The sequence below is a fragment of the Pollachius pollachius genome (genome assembly GCF_949987615.1).
Source record: "Pollachius pollachius genome assembly, chromosome: 8".
NCBI classification, from domain to species: Eukaryota; Metazoa; Chordata; class Actinopteri; order Gadiformes; family Gadidae; genus Pollachius; species Pollachius pollachius.
This window is the reverse complement of record NC_136941.1, coordinates 14289974-14314366: the sequence shown is the minus strand read 5'-3', so window position 1 is coordinate 14314366 and position 24393 is coordinate 14289974. Positions and strand designations below refer to the sequence as shown.

Genomic DNA, 24393 nt, shown 5'->3' with positions numbered 1-24393 from the left:
GAAAACCACACAAATTGACTTTTTTGTAAATCTTATATTAGGGGTCAACATCCTTCAAAGCTGTATGTGCTTGGTGTATTTCAGTTTGTCTTACAATCATGTATTTGTGTGTTCACACAACCAATAGAGGCAATAAGTAGGCTATATCATTATCAAATGGTTGCATTTATTAAAACATACCACATACCACATCCTACTGTGTGTCCCCTCCCCCCACCATGCAATACATTATTATTATTACGATAAGGAATAAGGTCAACATAGTTATGCATCAGGGGAAAGTCAATCATAATTTAACCTTACATTTTTTATTAAAGTGGTGTAGGCCTTTTTATAAAACTATAGAAAAATATCTACATAAAAACAAAAGAAAGTATGTCATAATTAGACTGACTATCATTAACAGACAGCATTATTCACCAGTGGTCATATCATCCCATCACAGGATTTTGTGTTTCTCCAATTCCTAGGGACCAACCATACTGCCCCTGCCATAGACATCATACTCTTTATAGAGAAGATAATCCCTCAGCCTGGGAGGGAGAGGAAGATAGCTGATGAAGACGGGGGATCTCAATCGCAGTTGGCTCAGATATCCTCTTATCCTCAGTCGACAAAGGTGTTTCAGGCTCCTTGAGTTTCCTGCAATGCATTTTCAGATTAAAGTTAAAACAGCCTTTTTTATAACCCTTTTAATGGCACAGGTTCATGTGAATGACCCGAAAAAAGGATCTTAAAATGGAAGACAAAGGTTTCCCTCACTCTGCATGTGACAGATCTCTTCCCATTGTTTCTGCTCCTGCAATGTGTCCTTGAGCTTGGTGCAGAACGACACGTGGTCCGTGTACTCCAGCATCATACGCACCACCTGGCCCGAGAGCTGCTTGAGCCAGTGAACCGTTATAACCTCACAGAACTGGACCCAAAACAACAACAAACAGGACGCAGACAAAGAGACACACACAGGGCTGAGAAACAAAGCACTAATGCAATCTGCAAATAAACATAGTCTCGGATTTTATCTCACCATCATGTCTTTGACGACCGAAGACGAAATCCACGGCGCGTAGTCATGGGAACCGCCGCCGTAGGGACAGTCGAAGCAGCGCTTCACGTCGTAGCCATGGTTCAGGATCATCCGCAGCATCACCTCGTCCTTGAGCGCGTACTGCACCGCCGAGGGGAAGTGGGTGCTGTTGACGCGGGAGTAGTAGTTGACGTTAGCCCCGGCCTTCAGCAGGGCGTTGATCATCTCGTAGTTGCCCTGCCTCAGGGCCACCTGCAGGCAGCTGACGGGGTCCTGGTTCACCATGGCGCCGGCCTCCAGCAGCTGCCGCGCGCACTGCAAGTCGTTGTTGGCCACGGCGAAGAACAGGGCGGAGCGCCGCTCGTCGTCATAGTTACGGCGCACCCGCTGGTGCAGCATCATGTTGGGGTCGTGGCCCGCGCGGAGCAGCGCCTCGATGCACAGGGCGTGGCCTCCTGCCGCCGCAGAGTGGAGGGGGCTCATCCCGCTCTCCTTCACCGCCTCCATCTTGGTCACCGGGATGAGGTGCTCCAGCGCACTGAGACCCAGAGAGAGGGCATTTTGTGTGGGACAGCGTTATGACTCACACATCCTACGTGTGTATGGGGGACAACTAGAGAGTAATAGTTCATTTCTCACAGTATGTGTCCATGGTAGGCCACCCGATGGATGGGCAGGTGTCCGCTGTCCAGGGCTATGTTGGCGTCTGCTCCGTGGTCCAGGAGTGTGGAGACTATGTCGGGGTTCCCAGAGGCTGCGGCATCGAACAGGACGGTGCCGAACTCCGACTCAGATCCGTAGTTCACATGGGCTCCTTTAAACGCGGACACACACACAGGGATACACACACGAAAACTCATGTTGTGCATCATTTGTTGAAGGACTGTATTATGTAAAAAAAAAAACGAATTTGACTTTATACATGACTACCTTTCTGGAGAAGGATCTCCACTACATTCAGGTGTCCGTTCTGCACGGCCAAAGCCAGTGGAGTTTTCCTCTTGATGTCAAACGCGTTGGGGTTAGCACCAGACTCCAGGAGCAAATGCACAAAGTTCTCCAGCCCCAAGAAGCCAGACTCGTGCAGTGCCGTCCGTTCCAGGGATCCCGTTTGGTCCACGTTAGCGTTGTAGCGTAGCAGCAGTGTGGCCAAGTCGTACTGATCATTTAGAATAGCTGATGATAAGACCCAATAAGGATCAGAAATCAGTGCATAAACCTTCTGCTTTTCAGCCCTTGTATAGACTTAACTGTGCATAGAAACATACAAACCTCACCTGCCACTAAAGGAGAGTCCTGTTCATCGTTCTGGAGGTCTGGGTCACACCCGTTCTGGATCAGAAAGGTAGCGTTGCCCCGGAGGCCGTACACCACTGCCAGGAACAGTGGTGTCTCACCTTTGAGTGTCCGACACTGGCAAGCTCCCTGAGAGGATCCTGCCAGCAAAGCACCAAACAATGAATCAATCTGTCCTGTAAGTGAATCCAGCTGAATTGAATACATCAGGGCCATGCTAGCCCGTACCTGAGAAGATAACCTCCAGTATTTCTCGACTGCCCTGCACTGCAGCCTCATGCAGAGGGATCCACCCTCGCTCGTCCACTTTCGACAGAGCTTTGGGCTGTATTGTCAGTCTCTTCAGTGCCTCCTCATCGCCTATGGACAGACATATGAGGGTGGCATTTCAGAAGGGTAATACGATAGTAACGACTGGAAATGAATCAATAACATTTGAGTCATTCATGGGTGTGTCAAGTTTGAGATCACCTTCCTTAATTGCTCTGAAGACTTCCTCCGGATCTTCACTGACTTTCAGATCACTGGAGAGACACACACATCAGAAAGAACATATTGATTAGATGAGCAAGGCTATGCACAATGTAGAATATAAGGTATGTGTGGACGTTTTGGAGGTTTACCCGGGACTCAAGCCCTTGAGTTTTCTATATTGAATCAGACTCTGTTCAATAATGTACTGCGTCGCCTCGTCTTCATCCAAGTCTGAGTCGTAGTTGTCGTCATGTTCTTTTTCTCTGTTCATCTATAAACCTTCAGCACGTCTTCCGATGTCAAATTTAGACTGACAGTAGAGATGGCAGTTAAACACTACCCTTGAGACCGTGAGCTGTTTTATAGCATTCCAGTAAGACACACAAAACCAGTAAGACACACATAGACAGAACATCTGAACACAGTGGAGGCCCTGCTGTAGTTGTTCCAATTATTGTTGTTCACTCGTTAAAATGATGTATACAATTTAAGAAAAATATACATTTGATCTTAATCTATTAGCACTCCAACTGTAGACAGTATTGTGAGATGTTTTGTATTATTATTTTTTATGTATAAAATATTCTTATTGTTGTATGATATTCTGTAGCACTTGTTTAGCCATCTGAAGGCATGGCTGCCTCCCGCCATCTAGTAAACTACATTGCTGGTGTCGTGTAACATTACTCTTGCACAATGCAAACCAAAGTTAACATCGAGAGAGAAATAACAAAAGACGTTCAAATGGCACAGAATGAGACAACATTCTATTATATTTATGTCAAGTGTCATGGAAATTCATCCATTTCCAAGATAAATATAAATATTCGACAGCATGAAATTCGACCACAATGCCCCAATGTTGTTCAATGCATAATACAACGCTCAATTAATACATTTTATATTGTTGTGTTTACCTCAGTCCACAGGCTCTGTGCTTTCGGTCTCTCTGACAACAGAAGAACCAATGGACTTCACAGCTCAGAAACATACCTATGTATAAATATATAACACCACAACTATAAATACCTCAGGACTGGGCCAGGGCAGCCAGACTCTGCATTTGACCTACTCAATACTGCAGCTACTATTGCAATGACATGCATGTTCATTTTTAACACAGGAAGGACACCCAATGGCCAAACATGGGATTTCGTGCTCAGAACATGCATTTTGTAATTCAGTGTTGCCAATTCATCTTCATGAATGTGAATCCATTAAAATAATGTGGTTACTCCTCCTGTATAAACAGACAATACCACTTTGAAATGAATATTATTTTTAGAGTAATGTATAACATGTGGTCATGATTAAACATGCATACATCTGTGTTTACATGTTTTTTGTTTTGCATTTAGAAAGCTTTATGAACACAAATAAATTCAAAAAATTCAAACCAAAATACGTTTATTGAATTTATCAATTCATGATTTAAATGATGATTCATTGATATTATGACACATAAATAAATGATATACAAATTGGTATATATATGTATTCCGTTTTAATTGCACATAATAAACCTGAGTGGTACTCTCAGATGTCAGTCATCCAGCTGGCAGAGCATGGCCACGCCCCGTTTGATCCAGTGCTGCGGCTGCTTGCTCGTGGGCAGCGTCATGGTGATCACAAAGTTGGTGGAGTGTCCCGTGGTGGACAGAGTTCCCTTCCTTTCACTGGTCTTGTACAGGGGGCACACGTACAGCTTCTGGGAGGGTTGGACGCTGTTCTTCTCCGCTGGATGGGGAAGGAGGAAAGAAAGAAAGAAAGAAAGAAAGAGACAGGATTGATTGAGGACGGCAGCTCAAACTCGTGGTAACAGGATTTTTTTGTCTAATTCCGTGGAGAGCTAGCCCAGTGGCCTCTAGGGCCATGCTTACTGGGTTTGATCCAGATGATGGGCATCGAGTCAAACAGGACTTTGGGCTTCTGCTCCGCGATCACCCCACTGATGGAGAGGAGACATACTTTCAGATAATAAATTACTTTTTAGTTGAATACAACGGGCTGAGCGATAATGATTTGAACCTGTTTCTATCCCAGCGAGCACCGTCCAGGAACAGCCCATGGATATAAACGCCGTCCTCAGGAGCTCGCTCTGACACATCAAGTGCGAGAACCTGTAGGAAAAAAACGGATAATGTACATGGAAAACAAAAACTGCAAACGACAAAATGACACAGACGACACAATTGATATTCTGTATTAGTGTTCCGGACCTCAAACTCAAAGACCAGCATGTCAATGGGGATGCGGTACTTCCTGGCGTAGTTCTGCATGGCCCCTGTCAGGAAGGCCTGGGTGAAGAAGAAGCCGGTCAGCCAGAACACGTGAGGCTTGCTGCTGTTGAACCAATCCTGAGGGAGGCAGGGGAGGAAGGGTGACACGAATCAGAAAACAACTGTGAAAGACTGATAAAGGCAACCTGTGATAAGTCATATGGGATAAGGTCACATCAATCAGTAGAACAAATTCATTACACGAAAAACAATGCAAAGAATGAATGATCAGTCTTCTGAATGAGCTGCATTGGTCAGACTCACGTTCAGGAACTTCAGTCTGGTGAGGAAATCGGTGATGTAGCTGCCCAGGGGTTTGAGGCTTGGGTACGAGCGCATGGCCCACTTCTCTGGCACCCTGCCCACCAAAAGACTGCCAGCGACAGCCTCCAACTCTGCATCCATCACCACCAGACCCTTAATGGCTTTCAGCAGGTTTTGAATGCTCACGCGGATTGTTGTACACAGCCTAGCAGCGGGGGAACAGATGAACACAAAACACTAGGTAAGATATTTCATGTAGGTGCTGGATACCACACTATACTATAAGTTACTGTACATACGTGTTGTACCGCTCCATCTCCTGGACCAGCACTGTGTTCATGCTCTCCTCATAGAGGACTGGGAATTTTAAAAGTGCTTCCTCAATGTCAAAATCGTCTGGGAGCTAATAGAAAGGAGCAGAAATAAGTTAACAGAGGCAATGTTAGCAGAAAGGGGCTATGTTCAATTGAAAGATCAGGTAGCCAATAAATAGCCGCGGTAATAAATGACTATTTTACTTGAATCGTTACCAGTCAATGAAAGGATAAACCTACTACAATACTAAAACATTCAACATATTAGTCATGCTATTTTGATTTTATCCTATGATTGACTGGATAAGGATTCAAGTAAAGTAGATATAGTACCACAACCAGTGGGTGGAGTCTTCAGGTCCAACCTGATTAGAAATGGCCCGATGGATTCAGTGTGTGGATGAGCAGTGGGCCAAGTCTGGTACACATACCTTGGTCAGGATGTCATTGGCTATTTCGTACAGGGCGCTGTCTCCCCCGGAGCTACTTCCTCCTTTAACCCCACCTCCCAGGGTGAGCAGCAGCGAATCAAACAGCAGCTTGGTCTGCTGCAGATCCTTAGAGATGTCCACATTTTCATGCATCCCAAATATCTCAGGGCTCTGGATGAGCGGTAGTTTCTAGAAGACACAGACAAACTACTAGAATAGGCGGAACCTAAAGCTAGTTGACTCAAATACTTTGACCAGCCTGAGTCTTACACATCCTATCACCTTAATAAACTCCACATAGTCCTCATAGATGGACTTAGATGGGGCAAAGTATTTGCCGCTGGGAGAGAAGGTGTAGCGGGGTTTCACAACGATGTCCTGGTTGTAGAAGTCGGCCAGGATGGTCATGAGGAGCCGTCTGTCCCAGTCGTCCGTCACGCGGCCTCCGTAGTTACACTCCCCGGTCAGGTAGGTGATGGCCTCAAACGGCACCTCCTCGTATCCCGTTACAAACAGCTGGGAGCGGGCAGGAGGAGATGTGAAACTTGGGAACAACGACGGGAACATACTGGCTCATGGACTTGAAGTGTGTTGCATTATGAACCAAAGCTGGGAAAGTCAATTATTATGGGGAAATGAGTATCTATTAATTGATTAATCTTATACTTTTGTGTGTTCTGCTGTGCCTCAAAAATACAGTCACAATACCACTTTAAGGGATCGAAATGAAAAAGATATTTACATTGATGTAAAGTATATCAGAAAAACCTCAGACAGCATACACGCATGCATGAATGCATACATGCATACAAACATACATACATACATACATACATACATACATACATACATACATACATGCATACAAATGATGATACCATTGCTAATAATATGATGATAACTCTGCTCTAGTTAAATATCAGGCCTTATTTGCTAAATACCTGTAACTGTCTGATGCTTATCCGCAGGTCTGACTCATTGAAGCCGTAAGGTATGTTCCATCCCAGAGGACCAAACTTCTTCCTCTCTTGTACCAGTGCGTGAAAGAAACACACGCCGTACAATAGCTTCTCCCAGATCTGCAGGAACATCCAACCCAAAATGAACAAGCAAGAATGAAACATTTTGCTGCTTCTATGCGTGTGATTGTGTGTGTGTGTGTCTTTGCCCACCGGTTCCTTGTTGGGGCAGCTGTTGAAGAACTCAGAGTCAGATATGGGATCTGACTGGTAGGACTGCAGCAGGTTAAGTCGGAGACCTGTTGGTGGTTCGTTTGTCATCTTGACGCCATTTTGGAGAATAGTCACTGGGAACTGATGCAGGAAGCAAAGAGGGGTCAATAATGCAATTAAATGGAAGGACTTATATAGAACATTTGTGCTTCATTGACAATTTAACAACTAAAACGTTAAATGAACACATTGATTGATTATTGACAATATCATAATGGAGATTCAAGATCAAAAATGGAATTGCTGGAGACCACAGAATCTATTTTGCTCCTGCAACCCCAGAGTTTTTAATGGTATAGGCATCAAAAGGAGGACAGCCTCAACAAATCCTCCCACGATCTGAGATAAGCCTTACATAAGCTAAGATGTACTCAAATAATCCCACACTGGAAATTCAAGTGACACAGCAGAAATAACAAGAGAAAAATGCTATTCCTAGAGATAATTAAATAATAATAAGAAAAAAGACTCCCACCTTGGGTGAGGGGTAGCTGGTGAGCCACAGACGGAAGTTGGGGTGACAAGTGTCTGGACTGAAGTCCTCGCAGATCTTCTCTAAGGTGGACATCCAAGACACTGCCAGGTGACAGTTCTGCAGACACACCCAGGTACCTTCTTTCATGGATGCGAATATCATTTTGGCCGCGATGGGACCCTGTCCCTGGCCGAGAGAGATGGACTGGAATTTGGCCCCACCCATGCTCTTGTCATTGGCAAACTTCAGCAGGCCTGGAGAGGAAGACAGATGTTCCCATATGGTTAGCGGCCAGCCATGGGTAGGCCTAACATCTATGAAGGCTCTTCTACATTTTTCAAACAGTCTTAAAAATACAACGCAGTATTTTGCTCTTCAAATGACATTAGCTGAACCCATTGACCTTTCCGTATAAGCACCAGACGACATAGACACTTAACAAGGTTTTGGTGTGTGATTGTATGTCTGGCTGTTTTTGTTTCCTCAGAACTCCAAGCTTCCAGCCTTTGAACACAGGTTAAGGGAGCCACTTGCATTAACTATTCAAATGTCAAACCATTAAGTGACCCAGGTATGTTATAATGCTGTTAAAACCATTCTGTCGGGATCGGGCTACACAAACGCAGTCCAACACATAGGGTGCCTGTCTCCGGTCCAGCGTGACGGTCTAATGTGTAGCATGCCTCCAGACTTAGTCACCGCAAGATTCAATGACTTAATCATCACCAAATTTGATCCTGGCTTCATTACGAATATAAACGTGGTATTAAATAGGTTCTAACATCAATGTGAAAGGGTTATCTGGGTGTTAGCGCGGCACCTACTGGCCATGGGGTCAGCTCCCGGAGAGAGCACAAACACCAGAGGCACGGTGCAGTTGGAGTCCAGGTAGCTTTTGCTCAGGTCAAAGGGCGGTGGCTCCACAAACATTTTCCCCAGTTTCTTGGTCACGTAGTTGGAGACGGCCGGAATGATCTTATCAGGCCGGAGGCAGCGGAAGATGATCATCTTCTGGAGGGTGTTCAAGCTGTCCACCCAGGGTCTGGGCAGACGGGCGTTGTAGGGCTCCTTGCTGTCGTAAATGGTCTTAAAGTCGTCTGAGTTGTTTACGAACGCCTCTCTATGTGTGCGTAGGGGAGGGACAGTCAGGTGGTAAATAAAGAGAGGGTGTTGCATTGAGTAAATGCTACCCAATAGTTTCCAGTGCATTGTGCAGATTATGCAGGTCTATGTTTCACAGGAGGCCTTACTTGATTCCAGCCAGTCCTGGTTGCTCGCTGGCTCTGCAGATCTCATCCCAGCTCTTCTCCTGCAGCCAGGAGGGGTCTGGGTTGGGGGTTGTGTTTGTTAGGCCGACGCCTCCAGTCAGCAAGAACATCAAGTCTCCGTACTCGATCTCCTTCTTTGCTCTAAATGGACATTATAGTTTTGCAAATCAATATACTTTTGGCAAGCCTAGAGATAGCTCTAACATCAAGAGACTTTTTCCGCTGCACAACCAAACACTTACAGGAGAAGGTTGGAGCAGAGCAGGAAGGAGAAAAGCAGTTTATCCTTCTCGAACAGTGAGCGGCACACGTTGCAGTACAGATTGTAAGTGAAGTGATCAATCAGGTATCTCAGCCGCTTCTCCAAGATCGAGGACTTGTTGCTAAGAGAGTAAAAACATAACAATTTATGAAACGGATATCTAGAATGGAAATTTGCAATGGATCTTCATTTTATTCGTGGAAAGTACTTATTTTTCAGAATAGATGTGCTCTTAAACCCTTATATTACATCGTTGACCGCCTTTATTAAACACCCTAGTCGGCTAATTTAACTTTTTGACCACCCAATTAACACATTGAACATATGACATACAAAGCCTTGTGAGCAACTCACCTGTCCTGTATGGAGCTGATGTAAAGGTTAACAAACCAGGAGAGAGAGTACTGGTACATGGGATCTATGTTAGCCAGGTCGGCGATGCTGAAGAACAGAATAGAGGAGTGTTTGGCAATGGCCCTGTAGCCCTCTCTGGACTCGGCGATCTTGATCTCAGTCTTCTCAGCTATCTGGGCGGTTTGAGAACAAAAACGGAAAACAATTAGGATCCCTTAAGATTCAGACACAAACCCTTGATAACACATCAGGTGTCCTTTCTCTCTCTCTCTAGGTCGGAGCTGCACTGGTCTGACCTGTTGTTTCTTGGAGATCTCGTTGGACATGAGCTTAGCCGAGTCCAGGACCTTGATGGCGCTCTCGTCCTCCAGGATGTTCCCTTCGGACGACTCCAGGGTCTCCAGGATCTGGTCCTCGATCTCCTTCAGTTGCTTCTTGTTAGCGGCCGACTGCAGGATCAGGGCGTTCCTCTCCTCCTCCAGCTCTGGCCTGGGGCCGAGGGAGGGGAGCCACCATTATATTCACTACTACACTACTATACTGTTCACTATTATCAGACGTTGTTCAGTCAAAGCGACTTGATTTGAATGAATGAGCAGGTAGAGGTTAGGCACCTCGCACAAGGATGCCTTGCTCAAAGACGCACCCAGATCCTTGCGGCGGGAGCCCCAAGGATCGCTACACTATACGCACTGCGTCATATCCTAGAATCTTGGACGTTTGGACGACACTTTATGAACCTAAGGGTCCTACCTCTCCTTGGCCACCATGATCCCGAGCAGCTGGTCTTCCAGGCCTTCGGGGGTAATCATGAAGTTGAGCAGGGACACCTTGGTGGCCAGCTCTGGGAGGTAGTGGGGGTTCCGCAGCTTGGTGGTGATGTAGAAGCGGAAATCATGGGAATACTCAATCACACTCTCTCCCAGCCTGATGCAGTCCACACCACCTGGACCGGAACAAAACAGACTAGTACTCCCTCGAGGACAGTGAGTATGGGTCGCCAATGCACGCCACGACGTCGGACACGACTGTACCCTGTTTAAAGGTCTGTTTCAGCAGCAGGGGCTCCAGCGAAGGGTCCAGCTCCTCCCTCACGTTCTCCAGCAGCAGCGGGGTTCCAAACTGGATGCAGTTCTCCAGCGTTCTCATGTAGTCCCCGTCCGTCAGCTTGATGACACTCAGGTTGTTGTCCTTCTCAGAGTTCTTCACCCACTTGTTGGCCTGCCCCTGGGGGTCAATCATGAGAGGCCTGCACACAAAGGGGAGATTGTATGATACTTTTAATGAATTAATGCCTTGCAGTCCATGGAGGCAGTGGCAGTAGATCAGTTATGGCAGGTTGCGCAGAAACCGCAGGGTAAGCAGGGTTAGAAGTTCGGTTCACCTTACCACTAGCAGCTTCTGAGTGTGAGTGTGAATGTGAGAGTGTGTGTCTGTGTGTGTGTGTGTGTGTGTGTGTGTGTGTGTGTGTGTTTGTGTGCGTGTCTGAGAGAGGTGGAATAACATCTATAGAACGCTAAATGAATGGTATGCATGTATTTCTTTTTATATGACAAAACATCTGTACTTCAAAGTACAGTTATCATTCGCATCAGGTTTTTCTGTTGTAGCCAGAGAGAGTTCAGTTCATCAGTTCAAGGGACTCACCATCTACGGGAGTTGCTTACGATGACCCCATTGTCTATAGAGAAACTGTCGGTGGGCAGCCCTGCAATGTTCCACGCCCGGATCTTAATGGGATCCCCCAGGGTCTTGCTGAGAGAGAATTCATCTGAAGATGGAATCTTCTTAGACTGTAACATAATTCACGACAGTAAACAGTAAAATCAATACTTATATTCAGGGTCTTCGAGAACCAGCATCAGCTTTCTCTTTACCTGGCATAGTTTGGTCCAGATCTTGGCGCAGTCCTGCCTGAAGCCGGAGGTGAAGGCCCCCAGGTAGGCGATGACTCCGGCAGATATCAACACATCTCCGGTCAGGGTGTCATAGGTGTGCTGCAGCTCATCTGCCGCCTTGGACCATCTTGAGAACAACATCATATATTAACTAATCTATTCAGCGGACGCTTTCCAAAGTGACCTACAGTTGGAGGATGGGGTGAGCTTGTCATGTGTAATAATCTCCCCCACCTGGTCTTTTCTCCTCCCAGGCCTCCGATGAGCTTCTCCGCCCTCTCCAGCTTGCGGGCGCACAGGTCCACCTGGAACTCCAGCTGGGCCTTCTCCTCTGTCTTCTCAACAAAGGTCTTCTGCAGGTTGGCCAGGCGGTCCTCCACCTCCTTCAGCTCCCCTCTCTTCTGGTCCAACAGGGCCATGGTGGTGGCCAGGGACTGCTGGGCCTCCTCCAGGTTGGCCTTCTTCGGGCCCACCACCTACAAACAACCGGAGGAGGTAGAAGGAGGAAAACTTGACGAGATAGAGGGGATGGAAGAAAGACTGGGGTGCTGAAGGAAGTGTAAAGCACTTTGAGGTGTTACAGAATGGAGAGATCGGGGGGGTGTATGGAGAACAACGGGAGCTACCTTGGCCACACGGTCATAAACCTCCATGGCCTTTATCCACTTGCAGAGGCCCTCGGCAGCAGAGGAGGCCTTGGCCACTATGGTGGGGTCAAAGTCCGGGTTGGTCATGTACTCGCTGCGTATCTTCTGCATCACAGAGACCTTAAGCAGAGAGTGAGAAAGTGATCAGTCAAATAGAATCAAAAAGAAAAAAAACTATTTTTTAATTTATTTCTCCATTGCAACTCACTGGGATATTGTCCTTGTCATATATTCTTAGGTCTCGTAAGAAGTTGATATCACCCAATAACTTCTTGCTTGGTCCCCAATAGTCCAAAATCTGAAAGTCATAGCATCAATGATCAGATTGGAAACTACCACTGCATATGTGTTCTTTTTCATACAACAAGCCAGCACATCAAAGCAGGGCGGACTATGTTTATTTAGCTATAAGAAAAGGCTTTTGACTGGACAGAGTGAAACCTTTTGTCCAGTCCCAGCTGGGTCGGCGATCTTGTTCGGCTTAATATCCCTCATAACGCACACCGCTGACATGACCAGCTTCACCCCCGACGGCGGGTTCTTCATCGACTTGACAATCGTCACGTCGGACGGCTGGGGTAAAAGAGGTACGTTACTGAGACAGTCTTCATTGGCAAGAAAGTAACATTTAGAAATAGTGAGGTGTCAGAGTTAAGCTAAAAGATTTAAGTCCCACTTTAAGAGTGTCCAAGGCGGCGAGAGCGGCCTCCAGGGCAGGTATGGCCTCGGCCAGGTCGCTCTCGCACTCGTCCTTCAAGGCCTGCGCCGCGTTGGCCTTGATGGTAGCTGCCTCTTCGTCAACGCGTACAAGCTTACTTTTGGCTTCTACCTGCACTGACTCCACCTCGATCACCTGGTGGAAGACGCAGCAGAGAGTTGAGGCCGGAGGTCAAGGTCGCCCTTAACGTCAGCGAGGAAGGTGTAGGGTGTTTACCTTCATCATCTTGGTGTTGTCGATTTTCGCCTGCTCCAGCTTTGGCTGTAGCTCGATGAGTTCCATCTGCATCTCCCCCACCTGCAACATTTCATAGAAAATCCCACTAAGCAATACAGAGAGACGGATTTGGGATTTTCTAAATCATTTGGAATGCGACCCACCTGAGACTCGGCAAAGGCCAGTTTATCCAGACCATTGGTGTACCTCTTCTTAGCCTTCATCACGGTGTCTCGTTTCTGGGTCAGAAGCTGGCGGAAGGCCGCGATGAGCTCGAGGTAGGAGGTGGGCGTCACGTAGTTGTGCCTTCCTAACTCCGACATGAATCTTCAGGGAAATTGTATTTATTATTTACTCATATTGCTATTGAAAGTAAGGCACATGAAGGAGAGGGTGACCTACTTATGGGAGAGTTGGATGGCGGACGTGTGGAAGGTTTTGCAGATGGGCATGACTTGATTGCGCTCATGCTCGCTCATCTCCAGGGTTTCCAAGAAGGTGTTGGCCACTCGTTCCAGGGCTTCCTCTGGCCACGGCTGACATATGCATAGAACGTTGTGAATCATCTCAAAGGCATTATTAAGTTGCCAGCGATATGGCATGAGAATCACATAGTCATATAGCATTATGCTTACTAAATTAATAACATTTTTATATTTGAAATATGGAATATCATTTTTTTTCATATTTCCGTTGCTTCTGTACCTGAAACCAGTCTATAGTGCAGCAGTTGATGAGCGATGGAAATTGCCGCAGGCGATTTCGAAAGGCGTTCCCGATGGGACTAAATGCCACCACAATGTGCAGGTTTTCCCTACAGCGGCCCACGAAGAAGGCAAAGAGAGCCAGGGGGCTGAACTCCAGGTCGTTGTTACCAGCCTGGGCGATGGGACGGACGGCCTGTGGAACGGTGAAGCAGAACAAGGCTGAGATCACATCAAGATCCTGCATCATGACCATGTACCACTCTGTAAGGATGTAGCGAGCCCCAGTACCTCCATGATCTCCTGCTTCTCGTCCGCGGCAAAGAGGTTGGGCACTTCCCCGGTGTTGAGCACGCTGTCCACGTCCTCGAGGAACGCTTCCTCCTTGATCTGGGCGTCGGTCAGCAGGAACACAGTCTTCTCACCCTTCACTCCAGTGTTTTTAAGCAGAAGCTGTAGTGATGGAAAGAAAAACACAATAGTTAAAAGGCAAAAGACAGCCGAGGTTGGGTGTCAGAACATTAACAAAAAAATATATAAAGAAGGAAAATTATGTAAAAAATGTATATTCTTCCCAATCTCTGAAAACAACGATGTCTGATTTTGATTTACCTCTGAGGACAACAGTCAATATTTCTTTGGTGTAGATGGACAACGAATAATGAATATTACTGTCCCATTAGCAGCTTGAGAACAAGAATGGAGTTGGCGTTGATAGTCAATGTCAACGACCGAATGCTTTCACAAGTAATCAACTTATCTGAAAACAGTTTAAAACCACTACAACTGCTTTGTTGAGAAATGTCCTTGACCAAGCCAAAATAAAACCAAGGCGTCGTCAGACGATAGCCGATGGTTTCAGAGATTGTTGCCCTCCACACAGAATTTTAACCTGCCCGAAACCAAGGCCTGCTCAAACCTACAGAACGCTCCGATCCCAAAATCTCGCCCCCGTTGCCAACAGATTCTGCATTCATATGCAGATCTCTGTTTATAGAGATACTCTTCTTTGTCAAAGGGTAGCGAGACCATGCCAACCTTGAGGTCATCCCTCCACTCGTTCATGCCGTAACTCTTGGAGATCTCTGGCTGGAAGATGGTATTGTTGGCCATGGAGGTGGCCAGGCGGGTGATGGACTGGCGTCCGCTGCCTCCCACCCCCACCAGCAGGGCGTTTCCTCCCGGCTGCTTCAGCACACGACTGATACGGGACAGGTGCTCCAGAACATAACTGTAGATTAGAAGACAAGAGTGGTCATTAGGTGCTTTGTTGGTCTTTGTGAGTCTCATGAGTATTGTAGCATTGAGTTAATTTTAACATAATGAAATAATTGGATTTTGTTTTATAGTACTGTAAAAGTTTTGCCTCGCATTATTCATTTTATGTATCATGCATTGTGTATGACTTTGAGTATTAGAATTATAGAAAGAAAAAACGTTTGGCATCTACGTAAAATAATATATTATATATAGAATACATAATTTAACAATGTTTTCTTGAACTCGATTCTATAGTGTCAAAATAATTCACCGGAAGATGACGAGATTCATGCAGTTCTTGTGAGTCTGGTTGTATTCCTCCAGACAAAGCTCTACCACCTGTCCAAAGCTTTCCATGGAGGGCACCTCGGCATACAAGCGCTCATCCTCCTCCAGGTCACGGTTCATGTAGTCACCAAATAACAGGCTGCGCATGTCTTCTTCAACCAGCTGTGAGTGGGGGAGAAGCGGCAACATCCAAATGAAAACTCAGGATGCGGACACCTCAGTGTCCGCACCCTAACCTACTTAGGCATCATTGAGCAAGATGTATAACCCTCTACCAGATACTTTATAATCTGTATCTGAATTCACTGTAAGTCGTTTGGGATGAAAAATACTGTATAAACGGTAAATAGCAAAAGCTACAGTAAATCTGCTTTGAGGCTTTGATCATATTTTCACTTTCAAATTCAATGGCACTCTTGTGATCCGCTCTGCTGGGTTCATTAAGGAACACTGCCTCCAGACTCAACACTCAAGTCAATCCCTGAACTTCTAAATCCACGACAACAAAAGCAGAGGAACAGCAACGACAACGACGACAACCACAACAACATCCACCAAATGAAACACGCCTGTTTGTCTTTCTTCAGGTGGTCGAACAGCTGCTCGAAGGACTCCCGGAAGTGGTCTTTGACGATGCCGCTCATGAGCTGGTAGAGCCAGGTGCGGTCAGCGGCATCCACCAGGCGGTCGTAGTACACACGCATGACCTCATGGACCAACAGGCGCGTCATGGTGCCCTTGTTTTCCAGCGATTCCTTCCTCAGCAGCAGGCAGCCCTGGACCACGCGGGAGAAGTCCCGCAGGTTGAAGGTGTAGTGGGACTTGGCCGGCGTCGGAAGAAGGTTCTTCATGGCTTTCTTGTACACCTTGGGGGGGGGGGGGGGGGGATAGAGGGTAAAGAATATTCAGTAGCATATGTACAGTGCGTAAGTTGCGGACCACTGGACACTATGTCTGTTGTTGGCTGGGCACAGGTTTGAATACATATTCGTTTGAGTTTGCCTTTTTTAAACATATGTCTACTCTAGAAGTATCATAAAGAACAGACAGTGAAATAGTAATACTATACTCAAGATACCAAGATAAAATGTTAAGTAAATGTATTTTTGAAAACATCCATCCTTTGATGTTCTAAAAATAAACCAATACACACAGATTCTTGTGTGTATTGGAAGGAATTACCTCCAACGTGGCGGCCACTATCTGGTTGCCGATGGCGAAGTACTCAGGGGCGAAGTCGTTGTTCTTCAGGTAGAAGGCGACCACGTTGGAGAAGATGCGCACCATTGTGTCGTCGCTGAAGGCGTTGATGCTGCAGATGTTGAAGTGGCGCAGGAAGCGGGGTGTGACTGCGTTCCTCCCCCCCCCGGGAGGCCCCATGGCCGAGATGATCTGCAGGTCCACCAGCGTGATCTTGGTGGTGTCCTTCAGGTCGTACCTGACAAACAACAATCACAAGTCAGCACCAGCTGCTGTTTTGTATCAGGTTTGTATTTCTAGTCATCAGTAAAGCTATGCTAGGCAATATATATATATATATAAAAATATATAAAAAATAAATGGGTCATATTGGTTTCAATTCCCTTTACTTCCTAACAGCAATAATCTGGGGCTGTCGCAGGCCTGTATTAGGCCCCTCTTGAATGAAATGATTGGATGAACTAGTGGGCCAGTCATGTATTTTGGGGGAGTGGCTTTGGAAGGAGGCCTGAAGGGAGAGATGGGATTTTTTTCGGTTGGATACCTCAAAATCTAGCTAAATCTGCCTTGTTCCTCCAAATATTCCTACCCTAGCCTCAGAACTGCATTAACCTGCACTGTTAAATCAACCTTAACATAGTTGGAGGCATGACACTTGCTTAACATGATGTGTTTTTAAATTACAGAACACAACTCATCCACCGACAACTCAAACTCATCTTGGATTTTTTAATTTTAAAAGGGCTGTTGAGTGAATTGCGGGAAAAATGCAATACAAAAAAAAATTGACGGCTGCTGCGAAAAGGCGCCATAATGCTGGCTAAACTGAAACTTCTAAATGGTGTAAACACAGCAGCGAACAGTTCCTACCAGTTCCCATGGTCAAAGTACTGTCGGAGGAGCTCCACAGGGGGCTGGGCTCCAAACGTCTCCAGTGCAGGCATGTTCATGTCATCGACGAAGATGACACACTTCTTCCCCATAGGAGGCCCATACACCCCCTTCCTTCTTTTATCCAGCCTAGACATGATTATATTCTAGGGAGAAAAAAACAATTATATCAATGTTTGTATTACTCTTGGAAAGATGTCTATTGTCATTGACAGGACATTTCATACTCCTTGTATTGGTGATACAGATTTCGCTGTAGATGCTTTATTTTATGTTATTGTCTATCCCTTTTTGTATTTGCAGCTGTTATAATTTACCTTCCCCTCAGGGATCAATAAAGTATATATCTTTATTTTTTTTATAGATTATACTTTTTATATCTTTTTATTTTTAACAGTCCTAACAGACCTATTTTTAACAGTCCTAACAGAAATAAATTGACCTCAAAGTCGCCTCGTCTGTTATTTTGTGTTATTGACCTGACTCTGGCTGGCGCTAGTGCGGGCAGAGAAATTGATGAAGAAAGGCAGAAAGCGGTCTTTGTCCAAGTTGTTCATCAGTTTCTCCTTCACGTAAACAGACTTCCCAGTGCCCGTGGGACCGACAAACAATAGAGGCCTGAGTGAGGGAAAAAAAGTTGTACGATAAAAACAAGTGATAAATAAATGTTATGTACTGAAATAAAATATACAATGGCTGTAGGACAACAAAATAAAAGTTCTATATATATATATATACAATTATAAGGTTATACGTTTATTCTCCTCATTCGTAATAATTCCAAATTCCCAAAAAAATTCATGAAAATCATGGGGAAAAAAATGACAATATTTACACAGCATTATTGATGCAGAGATCCATGAGGTAGGTGTAGCGCACAGTGTCCAAGGTGGGAACGATGATATCCTGCACTTTAGTGTTCTTGTCCCCGAGGTTGATGTTCTTGATGGAATCGTTCCAGTGGACCCACCGGCCTTTTCCTTTAAACTGCACAAGGACTCACTGTAAAGGTCTGGGAGTTTTTTTTCGAACGGCGACTCTAAGGAGTGTCCTAGATTCCTACGACTATGAACAACACACTACCTCGTAAGAGAAGTCGTACACCAGGCCCTTCTCGTCCAGTGGACACTCCCATCTCCCTACAGAGGCGGGGATGGGGTGCTTGTCCATCTCGCCAGAAGTGATCTCCCTGAAGAAGCCATCGAACCTCTCCCGGCTCTCTGTGTCGCAGCATCCCCCCACGGACCACACCAGGGAGAAGGCAAACGCCGCCTGCAGCCACAAAAGCACACATTGACATGGGGGCCAACTTTAAATAACTCTGTGTTAATTTATTAAACAAGACCTTAAATATTCCATTTTTAATAAATAAACAAATCAACCCATCACTGCATAAATAAATCAATACATACACTACCGTTCAAAAGTTTTGGGTCACTTAGAAATGTCCTAATAAATGAAGATAACTTTAAATTAATCAGAAATACAGTCTAGACATTGTTAATGTGGTAAATGACTATTTTAGCTGGAAACGGCAGATTTATTTTATGGAATATTTACATCGGTGTACAGAGGCCCATTCCAAGCAACCATCACTCCTGTCATCTAATGGTACATTGTTTAGCTAATCGTGTGAAAAGGCTAATTGATTTGTGCAATTTTGTTAGCACAGCTGCAAATTGTTGAATAAAGCTTTCGTGGAAAACATGAAATGTTTTCCACAAAACTTTTAAATGGTAGTGTATATATGGTTATTCTCCTTTTCAATTGAAAACAGTGTGAATGTATGCACGCAAAGAAGGCCAATGCGTCAGTGCACTACACAACATCTGTGTTTTCCAGTGTTGTGCATCTTTCTGGTACCATGATCCATGTACGTATGTTGTTGCTGCCAGGGTCCTCCCCAACAGGCTCAGCAAGCAGGACCTCAAACAGGTGACACAGAGAAACCACCGTGTTGCTGTCGTTGGTGGAAACGACTTCCTGCAAACAGAAAAATCATTCACAAAACGAAAAAAAGCGTGTCTCAGTCAAGAGAGCATGGACAGAAAAAATAACAAACTAAAAGTCCACATGTATGTGGATGTTGGTCTATGTATGTTCTTGTCCAATCAGACAAAGGCAGAGATGCTTCGGCCAATGGAATGCAGATCAACACTGGAGCAAGCGGAGCAGTACCTACCTCTACTGGTAGTGACGACATGGCAAACAATATATGATAACCAAGTTTTTAATTAACTTTGAGACACTGTTATTACTTTTCCACACATTTTCAAAGCTTATAGCCATAAACAAACCAGATGACAGTTAAGAAAATACACTAATACTGAAAAGCACACATCTCCAATAACTGTGATAACAAATGACAACCAATTATAAGATACCGTTATCCTTGAGGCGGCGATCACTAAGGGGTAATTCGCGGTCGCTCACCCTGCAGTGTTTACGCAGCACCCTGAGTGTAGGAGGTACTAGCCAGAGGAAGAGCTCCTGGATCAGAGCGCTGTGGTCGGGGCCCCTCAGGGCCTCGGGCAGCGTGTTCATCCAGGAGGTGACTAGAGGCTCCCAGCCCAGCTGAGAAGGCTCCAAGTAAATCATCCCACAGCGGCTCACTGTGGCAGGCTGAGGGGAAGAGCAATAACCAAGGAAACACGGTCAATGGATAGTGTACTATGCTGTATGTTTCTGTACAAACATACAACACAAGTATGTTTGTGTTCCTGACTTCGAATCCTTTAGAGAGGAAAATATGCTTATATTAATTTACAACATTTACAATAATACATTTTGTTTCATGGACTACATGGACACAAGGAAATTTGACATACCAAAAAATAACGGTATACCAAAGAAGTTAAAAAATATATACAATATACAACCACACACATATATACATATACATAGATATATATACTTGATGTTCTGTAGTATATATATATGAACATTCATACCCTTAAAATGCATTCGATCAGTTGTATGTTAATACACGTATTAGACGAATAACCTTTCCCTCCAGCATTGGACTTACCGAAGCCTGCGACAGATCCATGGCTTCAAAGATTAGGCTCATCTGGTTCGACATCTGGATGATCTCACCACTCATCAAGCACAGCTATGGAATGAGAAAACTTGCAATTAAAAATCCTACATTGAACCTGCATCGAACCGCTACCTCTAAAACACATGTTCAACTGCTACTACTATGCTGTTTCATCATTCATCAGATGCTTTGTTCAGAAGTGAATTTCTGTTGATTGTAGATACATGTCTAGCCAACATTATCATTGTTATTACTGTCATTATTATTACTATTGTTACTGTTATTATCGCCGTCTCAAATGTATGATTGTTACTGTTTTATCGTTTGTTGTTTTTTTTTTGCAATTTGGTCAACTGTTGTTTTTTAAATGTGCTTTACAAATAAATGTACATTACATTACATGTCATTAAAGAGGAGGCATCTTCCTCAGGGCTGCTTACAGACTGCGGACATTGTGGTTTGAACCCAGAACCTTTTGGGCTTGGAGACAAGCACCCTCAGCACCCTTCTCCTGCCCCTGCTCCGTATTGATCGCTACCTTTTTGTTGTCATCAAGCACGGTATTCATGCTTTCGATCCAAAGCGTGTCGATGGGTCCATCGAACACGACCCATTTACGATCTGGTGTCTCTGAGGAAGCAAACTCACGGAATGTGTTGGCCACAATCCCATCCGACCACTAGACCAGAGACCGCATCAACCAGGACAGACAGGAGGGGAAAGAAGTTAAAAATTCAGTTGACATTTAGAGTTCCAATACAAAGCTGATCCACATAGCACACATGAGCTGTTTGTTAACATGTTAGCATGGAAGGTGTGTGCCGACCTCATGGGAAACGGGGTCAAACTCTCCAAAGAGCTGTCCCATGGTGATGGACTTGGGGTTGACAGTGCGATAGATGACCTTCTCCTCCTCGTTCAGGCCCTTCTCGTTCATCAGTGTCAGAGTGTCCGCTAGCACATGGAGAACTTTGGTCTTCCCGGCAAACGGCTCCCCCACCAGCATGAAGCTGGGACACAAAAACACAGATCAATATATTAACATAAACTCATCTTTTGTACTCCACTTTGTAAAGCTATTGTAACGTATGACAATGCTGTGTTATCTCACCCATGCCGGACGATCATCATCTCATACGACTGGATGATCTTCTCCAAGAATAATTGCGTTGGCTGAACGTTGTGATTCTTACAACACTCTCTCACGGCCTCAAGAAACAGCTGCGAAACGACCGTGACAGAACATCACTGGAGGTGAAGAGAGCGTAATAATTTGACATGACATGATGTGTGCGATGCGGTTTGTGAAGACAACCGAACCTGATAGTCTGCGACAGGAAGTGAGATGCCTGGGAAGAGATCGCTGGTGATGCCATTGAACAGTGGGATGTCATGTGACAGGAACTTGGGCTCGTTCACGTCCTTGATGGATCTCAGGAGCTGGTCATGTTGCAAAGCAATACACAAACTGCGAATGAGATTCACTTTCAACACTGAAATACATTATCTACATTTCAAGATAGACAATGGATTGATAAGATAGATAGATGGTTTCACAGATGGTTGAGCGATTAGATGGATGAATAAATAAATAGCAGAATGAAGGATGGAGATAAAGGGCTGATTAATTAATGAATGGATGAATGGATGGATGAACGGGTGATGTATTTCGGCGTACTGACCAGTATGTCCTCGTTCTCGTTAGGGAACTTCAGCTTGAGGTTTCCCGCGGCCACCAGCACGGCTTTGACGGCCCTCATGCCATAATCGTAGTGGAACTGCGAGGAGAGCTGCTCTGAGCAGAGCCTGTAGGTCATGACGATCTTCACCGAGAGAGGCTTCGCGTTCAGGAAGCCGTAGGAGTACAGAGAGATCTCCGCTATGAGGGCGTAGTTCGGGACCATCATGGCCACCGTACGGAACAACACCTGTGCCATAAAAAACATTTGGAAAAAAAAAACTAGTATAAGAGCACATCCCGAAATTCAAAAGAAAAGTAGTAATAAATTCAAAAGACAAACCTTAAGGTTATCCGGAAGTTCTGAGCGGCCAGCGTAGCCGGGGTTCATTGTGATGGTCACGAAGCAGTTGGGGTTTAATTTGAGAGTGGTCCCTTCAAAGTCAAAGTACTCCAGCTTGAGCTCCACGGCCCTCTGGATGCAGAGCACCTGCTGGGCCACCACCGACAGCACCTCCAGCTCGATGCGGTTGAACTCGTCGAAGCAGGCCCACGCACCCGAGGACGCCAGACCTTTGAAGAACTGTTGAAGGGCATGGGATATTTCAACATTCACAGAAAGACATTGGTATATATATATATAGCTTACTGTTGGATCTAATGACACTTTGTTTAAACACTGCTGAAGGGAGGTCAGTAACTTTGTCACACAGGTAGGAAATTGAGTACAATGGGCTTCACCTTCCCCATGGCCAGGTAATCCAGCCCATCGGAACAGTTGAAAACCACACACTGCACGGCCAACGCCTTGGCCAGATCCTTGGTGGTCTCGGTTTTACCGGTCCCGGCTGGACCCTCAGGAGCTCCGCCCAAACTCAGGAAAAACGCTCCGATCTGAGGAAGCAGAATACAGGGTGACTCTTACAGCTCCATGTTTTTACACACCTTCACACAACACAGTGAGGTAGAACGACTTCAGGGTTAATGGACGGCCTACCAGGGTACGATAGCATCGATCCGTCAACGGGGTAATGACCAGTCTGGGGGAATTCCCCAGGTACTCGTACGCATACTTCACGTCGCAGTTGATGATGCGAACTCGCACGTTCTCATTGCTCCAGTAGTACCGCAGCTGAGCCAGCCACTGGAAGTCGGTTTCATGTGACACACCTGAAAATATACAGTACATCCATTTAAATGACCCTGAAGTGGAGTATTTACTTGCAATCTTTTATCTTCACTAAAACTGAGTTGTGTGTGTTTTTTTGTACAGGTTTTGACTATTGCACTGTAATGTACCTTTCTCGATCAACTCCATGACCACATCCCTGGCGTGGACGTCGATGGTGACCAGCGCTCCAAGCGTGGTTCGGGTCTGCTTGGGCAGCTTGCCTCTTACAAGCTCCACCACGCCCTCCAACTGGGTCTGAAGCAGCTTATAATAGTTCTTTAAACCCTGCCGAGGTAAACACACACACACACACACACACACACACACACACACACACACACACACACACACACACACACACACACACACACATTCTGGCTGTCATTTTTCCGAAAGAAAGATGAACATGAAAGGTTTGTTTTTCGTTTGTTTCATATTATTATTAGGGGTCTGAGCAGTGAAGCTGCTTGGTCCCCTATTGTTTCTGTAACGCTTTTGTATATGCGCTATTGTAAAAAATCATGAATTAGGCTCATTTCTCCTCACCAGATTGACCTGGACTCAAAATTCTTTCAGAATATTAACCTCTAGAATCAGACGCATTTATAAAACCCTAAACATGATAAAAAGATTCACAGGCTACAAAAATAATCAAAAATTCACCAGAATCGCCACATAAAATCTTAAGACCAAGCCTCACAAAAATCATAGAAGAATTTGTTTTACTTAGTTCCATTTGAGAAATATTGGCCAATAAAGTTGGAGCAGTTAGCCCATTTTTTTATATGACCATTTTGTTATTGTATAAAAAAACATATAACTATTATTAGGTGGATACCAATACCCCCTACTGCTAATAAACCCAAATTGTGGTACTGCACCCAAAGGTGGCGCTATTTATAAAAGATATGAACTAGCCTTATTTCTCCTTACAAGATTGACCTGGACTCAAAATTTATTCATCATATTAATCTCTAAACTCAGATGCATCTTTTTCACCCTGGTC

At 45.2% G+C, this 24393-nt stretch overlaps 2 protein-coding genes across 2 annotated transcripts in view; both read right to left on the bottom strand.

The window, feature by feature from the left end:
* Window positions 1–466: 466 nt before the first annotated feature.
* Window positions 467–3068, bottom strand: asb14b (ankyrin repeat and SOCS box containing 14b; the record flags this gene model as incomplete). The annotated part of the gene is made up of 9 exons (XM_079740968.1): window positions 467–642; window positions 763–916; window positions 1028–1565; window positions 1667–1841; window positions 1958–2203; window positions 2305–2463; window positions 2552–2683; window positions 2795–2847; window positions 2947–3068. The coding sequence occupies 9 exons, from the start codon at window positions 3066–3068 to the stop codon at window positions 467–469; spliced, it is 1755 nt and encodes a 584-aa protein (XP_079597094.1).
* Window positions 3069–4340: 1272 nt separating this feature from the next.
* Window positions 4341–24393, bottom strand: part of dnah12 (dynein, axonemal, heavy chain 12) — a gene marked incomplete at both ends in the record, with an annotated part of 28356 nt that continues 8303 nt past the window's right edge. The window contains 51 exon segments of the mRNA XM_079741741.1: window positions 4341–4534; window positions 4678–4745; window positions 4826–4917; window positions 5017–5154; window positions 5341–5545; window positions 5640–5743; window positions 6086–6274; window positions 6368–6601; window positions 7027–7164; window positions 7258–7398; window positions 7793–8046; window positions 8617–8912; window positions 9043–9201; window positions 9303–9443; window positions 9677–9849; window positions 9973–10165; window positions 10430–10622; window positions 10711–10925; window positions 11324–11469; window positions 11554–11701; window positions 11809–12050; window positions 12201–12341; window positions 12430–12519; window positions 12663–12794; window positions 12898–13074; window positions 13156–13236; window positions 13320–13482; window positions 13558–13691; window positions 13861–14055; window positions 14151–14312; window positions 14898–15090; window positions 15391–15569; window positions 15975–15976; window positions 15979–16273; window positions 16590–16845; window positions 17478–17644; window positions 17978–18116; window positions 18334–18485; window positions 18582–18770; window positions 19362–19481; window positions 19932–20120; window positions 20527–20610; window positions 21077–21217; window positions 21365–21548; window positions 21650–21759; window positions 21859–21978; window positions 22221–22466; window positions 22560–22799; window positions 22958–23110; window positions 23214–23386; window positions 23516–23672. Coding sequence (XP_079597867.1) covers window positions 4341–4534; window positions 4678–4745; window positions 4826–4917; window positions 5017–5154; window positions 5341–5545; window positions 5640–5743; window positions 6086–6274; window positions 6368–6601; window positions 7027–7164; window positions 7258–7398; window positions 7793–8046; window positions 8617–8912; window positions 9043–9201; window positions 9303–9443; window positions 9677–9849; window positions 9973–10165; window positions 10430–10622; window positions 10711–10925; window positions 11324–11469; window positions 11554–11701; window positions 11809–12050; window positions 12201–12341; window positions 12430–12519; window positions 12663–12794; window positions 12898–13074; window positions 13156–13236; window positions 13320–13482; window positions 13558–13691; window positions 13861–14055; window positions 14151–14312; window positions 14898–15090; window positions 15391–15569; window positions 15975–15976; window positions 15979–16273; window positions 16590–16845; window positions 17478–17644; window positions 17978–18116; window positions 18334–18485; window positions 18582–18770; window positions 19362–19481; window positions 19932–20120; window positions 20527–20610; window positions 21077–21217; window positions 21365–21548; window positions 21650–21759; window positions 21859–21978; window positions 22221–22466; window positions 22560–22799; window positions 22958–23110; window positions 23214–23386; window positions 23516–23672 — 8427 coding nt within the window.